This window comes from Podarcis bocagei (assembly GCF_964188305.1).
Source record: "Podarcis bocagei genome assembly, chromosome: 17".
Classification (NCBI taxonomy): Eukaryota; Metazoa; Chordata; class Lepidosauria; order Squamata; family Lacertidae; genus Podarcis; species Podarcis bocagei.
Window position 1 is genome coordinate 12,147,931 of NC_138143.1, and position 12,111 is coordinate 12,160,041.

Consider the following 12,111-nt stretch of genomic DNA (forward strand, 5'->3'; position numbering starts at 1 on the left):
TAAAACCTCCCCGGGACACGGGGAGATTTTAAAATGCTGGGGGTCGGCAGCGCTTCGCTCCCGACCCCCAGCATTTTAAAACCTTCCCGGGACACGGGGAGATTTTAAAATGCTGGGGGTCGGCAGCGCTTCGCTCCCGACCCCCAGCATTTTAAAATCTCCCCGGGACAGGGGGAGATTTTAAAATGCTGGGGGTCAGCAGCTAACGCTTCGCTCCCGACCCCCAGCATTTTAAAACCTTCCCGGGACACGGGGAGATTTTAAAATGCTGGGGGTCGGCAGCTAACGCTTCACTCCCGACCCCCAGCATTTTAAAATCTCCCCGGGACAGGGGGAGATTTTAAAATGCTGGGGGTCGGCAGCTAACGCTTCACTCCCGACCCCCAGCATTTTAAAATCTCCCCGGGACAGGGGGAGATTTTAAAATGCTGGGGGTCGGCAGCTAACGCTTCGCTCCCGACCCCCAGCATTTTAAAATCTCCCAGGGACAGAGACTTCTCTGCTGTCCCTTGGAGATTTTAAAATGCTGGGGGTCGGCAGCGAACGCTTCGCTCCCGCCCGCCAGCATTTTAAGATCGCCCGGGGCAGGCGGGGGGGGGGGGGAAGGCAGGCGGGGGGGAGCAAAGACTTTTGCCCCCCGCCGGCCTTCAGAAGAGGTCCTCTTCTGAAGGCCGGCTGTGGGCGAAAGTCTTTGCTCCCGACCGCCAGCATTTCCCTATGGGCTTTCGTCTTGCGATGCAAGCCCATAGGGAAATTCGTCTTGCGAAGTGCCTCCAAAACAGAAAACCCTTTCGTCTTGCGGGTTTTCCGTCTTGCGAGGCATTCGTCTTGCGGGGCACCACTGTATTGCTGTCTGGAGGGGCTATAGCACAGCAAAAGAACAAACATAAACCCAAACACTGGTGGTATATAAAGTTATGGGGTTTCAGCAGGAAGTTACAGGATGTGCACTGATTGGAAGTGAAGTGGTGTGACTACCCCAAAACTTTCGCAAGTGCAAACAGTATTGGAAATGGGATTGCTTGCAGCCGCCCAAATAGGATCATGAGCATAAATGGTCATGAATGTGCAGTAAAGAGGATGTCTTATTTCTGCCCCTCCCCAAGTTTTCTACTTCTTTCAGGTCATTATTAGTGGCAAAGTGTCCCATCAACATAAGTCTGAGAAAAATCTCTGCTTGAGCAAAAGCTCTTTTTAGCAGTTTTTGTGGGATGTGAAACACAAGAGCAGTCAAGTACAACATCCCTAGAGTGAACATAAAAAGGGGAAGTCTGCACCAGCCAGTTGGAACTGTTTCCTCCTAGGCTGGGACAGACTTCCTCTACATGTGACCAGAGGTGGGCGTGGCCTCACCTATGCAGGTAACAAAATACCTCAGTGGAGGCCGCCATCTCTCTGACTACATTCGTCGAAGAAGCAACATCTGCTTATCCTAAGGTGCTCTCTTGGCTTCCAGCCAAGAGAGGACAAAGGAGCTGTCTCTCTATGGGATAGATTCCAGGTATATTACTTTTGTAACTTAAGTCTGCCTTCTGGGATCCATCTGTGAACAGAATGAGTGAGTGAGTAAACTCTTTTTATACTTTATAGAAGATTGTGTCGTGTCTATCTTTTTATGAGGGACTAAAGGGGAAATTACCAAGGATAGTTATTTTGGAGGCTTTAGCGAGTCTGAGCAAACGCATCCGCTGTGCAAGTTTAAAAAGGGGAATGTTACTCTGCTAAATTGCAGAAATTGTTAACACAAGTTGGAAAGGATATAATCAAACAATATATCCTTTCCTGCATCCCTGAACATTCCCACAGTTTTCCTGTTAGTCTTCTGTTTTCTCTCTCTCTCTGCTGAGATTCTTTCTCACCTTCTTTAATACTGTCTCTTCTTCAAGCTTGCATTTTTCTTCTTCTTCCTTTTTTTCTTTCCTCCCCCCCCCCCCCGTACAGGATTTGCTTCTCTTTCTCATATTGCTCCAGGCGTTTCCACCAATTGCTAGACACTCACCAAGTAATAGAAATCTACGTGGTCGGCTTCCGGGCCCAGCTCTTTCCGATCAAGGATGTAATCCACCAGCACTTCCTGGTCTTTTCCACAGGGCAGCTCTTCCTCCACATGCTGGATCTCGAGGAAACTGTTGCTTTCTGAGTAGAAGGGCATCAGCCATAGGAAAGCTTCATTCCGTATTGTCGCCAGGAAGTCAAAGGAAATGGGCTCAGTCTGCTTTGAAATAGTGTACCTGCCCTAGAAAGCAAAAAGGGACAGGAGGCATCAGAAACAAACAATAGGTCAAATGTTTTTGGTTGGTGACTGAAAGAACCAGATGCATGTCAGAGGTTAAAATACAAAAGAAATTGGAAAGTTAATTGTACTGATGAGTTGTCAACGATGACATAGGTTAATGATAAAAGGAAAGTGTATTAAGGCTCATTTGCAAAAGTTCCAGCAGGCACATGCATAGGATAAATAAGCAAAAGTGAAAAGGAACAAAATAAACCCTTTATTTGTTATTTCAAATTATAAGCTGCTAGCAACAACAACAACAACAAAATAATTTTTCATACACCCCCCCCCCCATAATAAAGTAACAGAGCTTGGATACAAACCAACCATGATAACACCCCAATCCATGCTAAACATCTTAAGAAAAGCACAAACTTACAAATTTAGAAGGGGCACAGCTGTGAAAGGGTGTGGCTCTGCGCATAGGCGCCGACTCCATGGGGCTTGAGGGGGCCCGAGCCCCCTCAAAAATTCGTTTGGGGGGGCTCCGCCCCCCCAATAATCTCCAGCGCCCCTCCAGCAGAGCGCCATCGCCGCCCCTCCCCCAGCCCAAAATGCACAGGGTCGGGCTGCATGCCTCCTGCCCTCCTTCCCGAGCAAAAGCTCCACCTAATTTCCTTCGGAGCTGATTAATAGGCGCAGCACGCTCTCCCCTTTTCGCTCACGAGGAGGCGGCGCCACTTTATTTGCATATTCATGAGCTTATTTATTATTCATGAGCTTTCCCGGGCCCCCCCAATATTTTTTATAAGTCCGCGTCCCTGGCTCTGCGCTTCTGAATTTGCCACTACAATGCTGCTCCTTTGCCAATATGCTCATGACTCACCCGTAGAGAAACCGCATCTTTCCATTCTGTTGTGTCCAAGGAGAAAGCAACTTCGCCATTCTCATCTGTGCGGTAAGGAAGGTTTGTCTCCATGTCATTGACATCGACAGTAAGATAGATCGCCTCATTCTTGAAGGGTGCGCCGTTGATGGTGCATTTCATCTGCAAGAACAAACTGGGAATTAATGCCATGTTAGTCTCCTCTGATGGCAATTAGGTGGGCTATAAGAAGTAACTGGATTTACTGAAACAACTTTCCTCTTTCTTAAATTGCACGAAATATAAAAATAATTTGTTGAAAGAGGCTCTTTCAAGTAAAGTTGAACTAAATATATGATTAAGTCTGCAGTCCTGTATGCTGTTGCTGGGAAGTCAGTCCCATTTAACTCAGTGAGGGTGACCTCCAAGCAGACAGATACAGTTTTGCACACTAGGAGGGTCTATGAACTAGGTATGCATGCACACCAAAGGCACAAGTCTCTTCACAGAAACAAAAGAGTGGTCTTGGTTCAGAACATTTTCTATATGGCAAATGCTCCTAAAATACATGGGTTTTGGTCATGTAAGCTTGAATATAGAAATTAGCATTTAAACCACGCTGGACACCCTCCCAGGTGAAATATTTGTTTATTTCCTTATCTCTTTGCTGCCCCCACTCTTCAAACCTTGAGCCTCACCTTTGAAAACATCCTCTCCCCAACCTTCCAATCAGATATTGAGCTATTTTACGCGACTGAGCTGTCTCATCAGCTGTCTGGCTGAGAGAGAGAGATTGGGCAAAGCTGTATTTAGGACCTCACCTTTCCAGTGTATGGAAATCCATGCTTATAGAATGGATTGAGATTTAGGAACTCCACGTTTGCTACTCTGGCGACAACAGAGAAGCCACCGGTTCCTGCGACTTTCACTCCTGAAAAAGAGAGGTGACATCCGGACTCAGCGCAGCTGTGGGAAGTGTGTGACACACACACACACACACACACACACACACACACCAGGGAGGAGTAGCAGTATTGTATATAAAGGATATGTACACTTGTGAAGAAATCTATGGCCTGGAGAATGAAAAGCAGTTTGACAGTATACGGGTAAAAATTGTAGAAGAGAGAAACAACAGTGACCTTACTGTCACTGTTCTTGCAGGAGGAGACTGAGAGGAGATATGATGGCCATCTTCAAATACAGTGGTACCTTGGGTTAAGAACTTAATTCATTCTGGAGGTCTGTTCTTAACCTGAAACTGTTCTTAACCTGAGGTACCGCTTTAGCTAATGGGGCTTCCCGCCGCCGCTGCATCGCTGCTGCGCAATTTCTGTTCTCATCCTGAAGCAAAGTTCTTAACCCAAGGTACTATTTCTGGGTTAGCGGAGTCTGTAACCTGAAGCGTCTGTAATCTGATGTGTCTGTAATCTGAGCTACCACTGTATCTTAAGGGCCGTCACATGGAGGAGGGAGCATGCTTGTTTTCTCCTGCTCTGGAGGGTAGGATTCAAACCAAGGGCTTCAAGTTGCAAGAAAGTAGATACCAACTAAACACTTGGAAAAACTTTGCATGGACAGGCGGGGTCCCCAGGTCCCGAGCGGCCCCCCTCCCCGTCATGTGGAATAACGACTCAAGACAACGTGCTATGGGGTTAAATTGGCCACAACTTTATTTAATTTCAAATAGGGTAGACCTTGGCTCAGGCATTGGGCGTTCTCCCTCCCCAGTCCCCAGTCGGGGACCTAGGGAGCATCAGGGTTATCCAGTGTTTGTGTGGGGGATGGGCCGGCTCTGGAGAACATATGTTTAAGCAGAGATAGCCGCCCCCGTTACGCCGCCGCCGCAGGGGAGAGCAATGACGACCTTTCGGCGTATGGTCAAAGCCTCCCTTCAGAAACCCCTTTAACGGGGAACCCTGGTATCGCCGCTGCAAGAGGAAGATGGACAAAAGGATTCTGCCCAAGGCCTGATACTGCCAAAGTTGTGACGTTTTGCTACGGGAAAGGTGAAACCTGCCAATGCAGGGAAATTCCAACCCTTTGACAGCGACCTTAACGTAGCAGCGCCACATACCTGTAAGAAAAAGTTAACCTGCAAAATAAGGCATTAACTGAGGGTGGGTAGGGTGGGAGAAGCTCTGGAGCCAAGTGAGGATTCCCAGGTAAGATCCTCCCTCTATTGTGTGGGCAGGTAATCCCTCCCCTACCTGGCCTGGTCTCCTTGGCAACGCTTCCCCCAGGTGGGATTGGACAACTGACTGGGGTAGGCGGAGACCTCCAGGTATCCCACCTGAGGGAAGGCAAAGCCAAGCCTATGCTGAATGGAGCCGCTCCAGATCCAGGGGCTGTGCGCGTCCACGCAAAGGTTGCCCCCGCCCCCGTTTTATGCGGTGAGCGGTCATTCTGACAGTACGAGCTGTTCAGCTGTGGAACAGACTCCCACGAGAGGTGATGGATTCTCCTTCCTTGAAGGTTTTTAAATACAGGTTGGATGGCCATCTGTCATGCATGCTTTATCTGAGATTCCTCCAGGGGGTTGGACTAGATGACCGTTAGTGTCCCTTCCAACATTAAGATTCTATGATTATTATTATATTACTGTTTTTACCCCACCCATCCGACTGGGTTGCCCTAGCCACTCTGGGCAGCTTCCAACATATATAAAAACACAATTAAACATTTAAAAACTTCCCCATTCAGGGCTGCCTTCAGACAGCTCAGGGGTTGGATAGCTCCATACCCTCCAACACTTCTCCAATGAATATACGGATGTCCTAAGGAAAAGCAGGACATTCTGGGATCAAATCAGAAACTGGGATGATGTCTGTAAATCTGGGACTGTTCCTGGAAAACAGGGACACTTGAAGGATCTGAGGCCCTGAAAATGCAGCGCACAGAAGCAATGCCCACCTCCCCAAATCTACTGTTTAAAAACTGTAAAAATGTCGTGAAAGTAGAAAGGGAGAAAGAGAAGATGAAACAAGAGTATGAGGTCTAAAGGAAGGTTAAAGGTAAAGGTAAAGGTACCCCTGACCATTAGGTCCAGTTGTGGCTGACTGGGGTTGCGGCACTCATCTCGCTTTATTGGCCGAGGGAGCCAGTGTACAGCTTCTGGGTCATGTGGCCAGCATGACTAAGCCACTTCTGGCGAACTAGAGCAGCGCACGGAAACACCGTTTACCTTCCCGCCAGAGCGGTACCTATTTATCTATTTGCACTTTGACGTGCTTTCGAACTGCTAGGTTGGCAGGAGCAGGGACCGAGCAACAGGAGCTCACCCCATCGCGGGGATTCGAACCGTCAACCTTCTGATCGGCAAGTCCTAGGCTCTGTGGTTTAACCCACAGCGCCACCCGCATCCCAAAGGAAGGTTACTAAACATCAAAACCTCTATTTCCCCATTTCTGTACCTGTTCCTTCCTCTTCAAATTCCGCAGAAAGCTGAACATAATGCACATAGCCTCTCTCAGGCAGCTTTAAATCGGTTGCATTAATTGTGAAAGAAACATAACAATTCTTGTCTGTCTGAGGAAACAGAGATGAAAAATTATATTTGGAGGCAAAGGCAGCTGGTTAAGGACTCTCATTTTAGAGCCAAGGGCAGCAGAATGGCATTTCAGGGCAGGAGTATAGCCCCTTGTCTCAGCCCTTCAGTTAGCTTACCTGGCCTGTGTAGTGCATTTGAATTGCATCGAGTTGACTCACTGGCGTATCGTAAAAAAAGTATGATATCTCTCGAGTTACATGTAGATCTACTTTCCCACGAACAAGCTTCCCATATGTGTACCTGCAGCAGAAGGTGGGGGAACAGTATCATGAAGTAAACCCCCTAAAGTAAACAGTCAGCTTTAATTTGTCGGGGTGGTGGTGGTGGAAATGGAGCTGGTAGCACCAAAAAAAACAGAGAGACTTCTTGATTGAACAGTTTGTGGTAGGAAAATCACTTTAGGGTGTGTTGTTCACATTACTGCCTTTGAGCACAGCAAAGTTGCAGTTCTCCAGTACTTTCCTCCCAGCTGTTCACATAAACACGCCTCAAACAGTGTGAGATTTGTTTCTGCTTGTGTAACACACTATGGACATTGACAGGGCAGGGATGTCTTTATCCCATGGGTAGGCAAACCAAGGGCCACGGGCCAGAACAGGCCCAATTGCCTTTTGGTTCCGGCCCGTGGACGGTCCAGGAATTTCCATGTGGATTGCCAGCACGGGCGTTCTCTCCCTCTCCCTCACACGGCGGCAGCAGCGGCGCCTCCTCCCTCCCTCACAAAACAAATGAAATACCGTGAAAATCCCTGAAACGAGAAGTAATCGACTAGAAATATTGTCTTATGGAAATAAATTAAATAATAAAAATCAAAAAGTTTAAGGGAAAAAATAGAAGGAAGTGTACAATTGATGAGCTTTCCTGCTTTGGTTCATCTTCCTTTTTTCTTTTCTTTTATATTTCCCATAGTAGCTTATGTTCTGTGTCATGTACTTCGATATTTTTTGTAGTTTTTTTTCATTACTATTAAGGAATTTTCCTTTGTAATTTTTGGTTGTTTATATTTATATGTACCTGTTTGAGCAAAATAAAAGCTATTTAAAAATAAAATAAAATAAAAATAGAAAAACCTAAAGTTGAACAAAGCCTTAACGGGATCGATTTCTAGTCGATTACTTCTCATTTCAGGGATTTTCATGGTATTTCATTTGTTTTGTGCAATTTCTCGGTTCCATGACTGTCTTTTTTCTACTAGAGGAGGAAGGGGGCTGGGCTTTGTTGGTGCCAGCAGCAGCAGCAGCGCTCGAGCAGCCGCCATTTTAAGCAGCCCCTCTCCAAAGCCCTTTTGCACGCCGCTCATCGTCCCTCCGCCATCGCCACCGCCAGCCCCTGTCGCTCACAAGACACAGGTAAGCAGCCACCAGGGCTCGTGGTGCTCTTCCATCATTTTTTGTCCAAAATATAGTCTGGCCCCCCACAAGGTCTGAGGGACAGTGGACTGGCCCCCTGCTGAAAAAGTTTGCTGACCCCTGCTTTATCCCTATAAAAAGGTGTTTTCATGTCTTGGCTACAGATGAGCTAGGAAAGGCTTCAGGGTTTCCAAGCTGAGTTGAGAAACAACACATCAGCCATTTTATCACAGCAAAGCTCATGCATTTTGGATACGGTAAATGAAAGAGTGGACCAGCCTTAGGGAGAGATTTCCCCCGTGAATTCACACTGAAGGAAAGAACACCTGATCCATAGGTGCCGATTCCCTGGGGCCTTGGGTGTCTGAGCACCCACAAAATTCCCCATGAAGGGCCGGGCACCCACAAATTTTGGTGCCAGGGCCATGCACGCTGCATGGCACCCACAGCCCTGGGCACCCACAGTCGTGGGGCCAAGCTGGAACTCCTGACCCGATCCCACGCTGTCTGAGAAAAGACTGGAGGCAGGCATGCCAGAACAATCCTTTTATACCACCCAGAGACTTTCTGAATGGAATGAAAATTTCACTAGTCGTTATAGCTTTTCCTCTCCACAGTTGCCACAGAATCATTCCCAATAATGTTTCACATGCAGATGCAAAGATTACTTGATGGCCTGTTGTGGAGAAATGCAGGAAATGTGGAAAGTATGTGTATGAGGGACCAGGGAGGGAAGACGTGGTGCTTGACTTTTTCTGCAAAGTGACAGGAAAGGAAAAGAAGCTTTCTGGACAGACAGACAGACAAAAAACTAGACCATAATTGATAGGTCACTGGAAGGGAAAGAGAGAAAAAGGTGAAAGGAAAGAAGCCGGACTGGAACAGACAGATTTGCTTTACCAAATACCTCAGGTGCTTGGAATATCCTTTTTTTCGTCTGCAATTTAGTCCTCCAGAAACAGAGCAGGGGAAAAGGACACAGTTCTGATGCCCGCCTATTCTGTCCTCATTATTGGGGATGAAATATTCTCCATCAACCGTTGGCATGGTCTTTGAGGACACACAAGATTTTGCTCACCTGCCAAGCACTTTGACTTGAACTTCTTCATCTGCTCTGGTGACAAATTGCGGAAGTTCAAACAGCACTTCAAATTTTGGCAGCACTGCAATGGGAAGAAGAAGAAGAAGAAGAGCAGTAAGGGATGCTTTAAAAAGAAGAAGAAGAAGAATTGGAATAGCAGATTGCTAAAAGCACCAAGACCAATAGTTCTGGGGTAATTGCATTTGTATTAAAAGATACGAGAGGAGAACGTTAACTCCAGCAAGTGCTGCTGTCTGGTCAGATTTTGCTTCTGTAGCGTATTTTGATTTTAAAAGCAAATTAACAAAACTCCAAACCAGAAGAGATCCTCTGTATGGATCTTGCATATCATATCTTGCTTGACCCTAAACTGAACTTAAAATGCACACACCTATAGATGTAGGTGCTATAATTTAGCGGGTGGGTGGAAGGAAAAGGAGGCATTGTTTTGCCTTCCTTCAGGGTCATTTTTTAGCATTATATTATCATAGCCAGCTGGCAATGCAATAAGGTTTTTACCTAACTTTGATCTCCTCATTTTTCCTCTGTCACATGTGGGATGGTTGCAAAGTGACAGGTGTCAAATTAGTATGCATTTCTTCACCAACCGTGTTCACTGGGACATTGCATGAGATGCATTTGTGAGCCAGTACAGTGCTTAGAGTGTTTGATAAGGGCCAAGGATACCAGAGTTGAACCCGCCCCCAAACTCCGCCATGGGTGGGTGACTTTGGACCAATTGTTGCCTCTCAGCCTAACCTACCTCACAGGACCATATATGCCACCTTGAGCTCATTGAAGGAAAGGTAGGATATAAATGTAGCTCTCTCTCTATGTAAGGTAAAGGTAAAGGTACCCCTGCCCGTATGGGCCAGTCGTGACCGACTCTAGGGTTTGCGCGCTCATCTCGCTCTAGAGGCCGGGAGCTGGCGCTGTCCGAAGACACTTCTGGGTCACGTGGCCAGCGTGACGAAGCTGCACTGGCGAGCCGGCACCAGCGTCGCACATGGAAACGCCATTTACCGTATTTTTTGCACCATAACACTCACTTTTTTCCTCCTAAAAAGTAAGGGGAAATGCCTGTGCGTGTTATGGAGGGAATGCCTACGGGTGGCATGCCTACGAATTTTCCTCCTCTAAAAACTATGTGCGTGTTATGGTCGGGTGTGTGTTATAGAGCGAAAAATACGGTACCTTCCCGCTAAGTAAGCGGTTCCTATTTATCTACTTGCACTTAAGGGTGCTTTCAAACTGCTAGGTGGGCAGGAGCTGGGACCGAACGGCAGGAGCTCACCCCGCCGTGGGGATTCGAACCGCCGACCTTACGATCAGCAAGTCCTAGGCACTGAGGTTTTACCCACAGCGCCACCCGCGTCCACACACACACACACACACACACACACACACACACAATCAGCTAAATGTTCTAGATCTTTTCTCTAGAACGTCACTGCTGCATTTTGTTCCAGGAAAGACAGCAACATATTAAAGAGCTACTAACTTTGCCATTCACAACATTTAGACAGAATTAGCATGGGGAATGAGCATGTGCACAGGGCAACACAAGCAGGAGCCCCCCTGACCCCCCCTCCACAGTTGTATAGTAAGCCCTCAACTTATGGCGGGGGTTATGTTCCAGTGATCAGCCCCAAACCAAAATCAAATCTAGTCAAAATACATTGGGTTCAATGGTGGGTGGGATCGCGAAAGTCTCTCCGCCCCCCTCCGGACACCTGCCCCCTTTCTGCCCCCCCCCATTTAATTTTTTTGCCAAGCACATAAAGCTGGATGTGCAAAAGCTAAATGTGTGTAAGCTGTAGGCTTACTGTACAGGCATGAGTCTTTTCTGCATGAGTCTTTTCATGAGCCTTTTATGACCTAACGGCCAAAGTGTAGAGAGATCCCTGCTGTTGTGTTTGCCTTCTGCATTTTGAACAGCTGAAAACGGCAGTATTGAAAGGGACTTCAGCGCAGGCAAATCTCTCTTCCTTTCAGAAGCGCCAAGTTCAAGCACATCGGAAGGAAGCCATGAGGCCTGATGTGGCCCTCCACCAGCATGGGGAGGCCAGGCGGGGCCTGCTACCACAGCAGATGGCCCCATGTATATGAGCAATCTATCCGGAAGATATGTGTATTCCGAGGAGTTGCTGATACGGATGACGTTATGGGCGCCCTGCCAGCCAGCTGTTGACCTTTCTTCCAAGTAGCTTCCAATTCCTGCCACACATCTCGGAGAGCAGTCAGCAAAAACCATCCAAGCCCTGCCCCGCTTTCTCTCCCATTCCTGCTGCCTCCAAGCATTTAAGCATGGCATTAGGAGTTGGCAGTCCAAACTCAGCTATCTCGGCTTCCCAAGACACCGGCGGGGTCAGCTGGTTCAAGACTTGAGCCACTGGCCTCCAAGCATCTGTGCTAGGCCAACCACAGATGTGGCTCTGACTACCCTTTCCTTGCTTAGAGTAATTTCTTCTCCCCCAAAAGGGCATTACTTCTGAATCCTGCCGACATGGGGCCTTCTGCCACACCAGGGAGGGACGATGGGGCCCTCTGCTGCTGTGGGGAGGCCCGACGGGGCTCAGCCACTCAAGATTGGAAGGACTTAGGCCCATCCCCACATACTTTGGGGTAGGGCTGAGCTGTCCTCAGCCCCGTAGACATGGAACCTAACAATAACAATAACAATTTATTATTTATATTCTACCCATCTGACTGGGTTGCCCCAGCCACTCTGGGCGTCTCCCCACAAAGTATTAAAAGCACAACAAAACATCAACCATTAAAAACTTCCCTGAACATATGCTTCCTTTTATTCTTAGAACGATTCTCACAAGCCATGTGGTCTTCCCCAGAAACTTACTGTATTCCTCCACAGTGAATTCTTTCCTATTTCTGTAGCCCTCTCCCATTTTGAAGGTGTACGATCCTAGGGCCGCTTCCGAGGCCAGAGGGAAAGACAGATCCACAATGCCATGGTGAGGCTTCACGTCCACCCATTGGCCAATTCGGTTCCCATTAGGATCCTGGGATAAGACCAAAAGGACTGTGAGGTTC

The 12,111-nt window shown here is 47.6% G+C and overlaps 1 protein-coding gene across 2 annotated transcripts in view; it reads right to left on the reverse strand.

The window, feature by feature from the left end:
• The window catches only part of LOC308576598 (alpha-2-macroglobulin-like protein 1), a 59,885-nt gene that overhangs the window by 37,662 nt on the left and 10,112 nt on the right, over window positions 1-12,111 (reverse strand). For both annotated transcript variants that reach the window (XM_081176159.1, XM_081176158.1), the window contains 7 exons: window positions 11,918-12,080; window positions 9,058-9,142; window positions 6,747-6,870; window positions 6,494-6,608; window positions 3,902-4,011; window positions 3,102-3,263; window positions 2,000-2,236 (listed from right to left, as the gene is read on the reverse strand). In XM_081176159.1, the coding sequence (XP_081032285.1) occupies window positions 2,000-2,236; window positions 3,102-3,263; window positions 3,902-4,011; window positions 6,494-6,608; window positions 6,747-6,870; window positions 9,058-9,142; window positions 11,918-12,080 (996 nt within the window). The remainder of the gene's footprint in view (window positions 1-1,999; window positions 2,237-3,101; window positions 3,264-3,901; window positions 4,012-6,493; window positions 6,609-6,746; window positions 6,871-9,057; window positions 9,143-11,917; window positions 12,081-12,111) is intronic.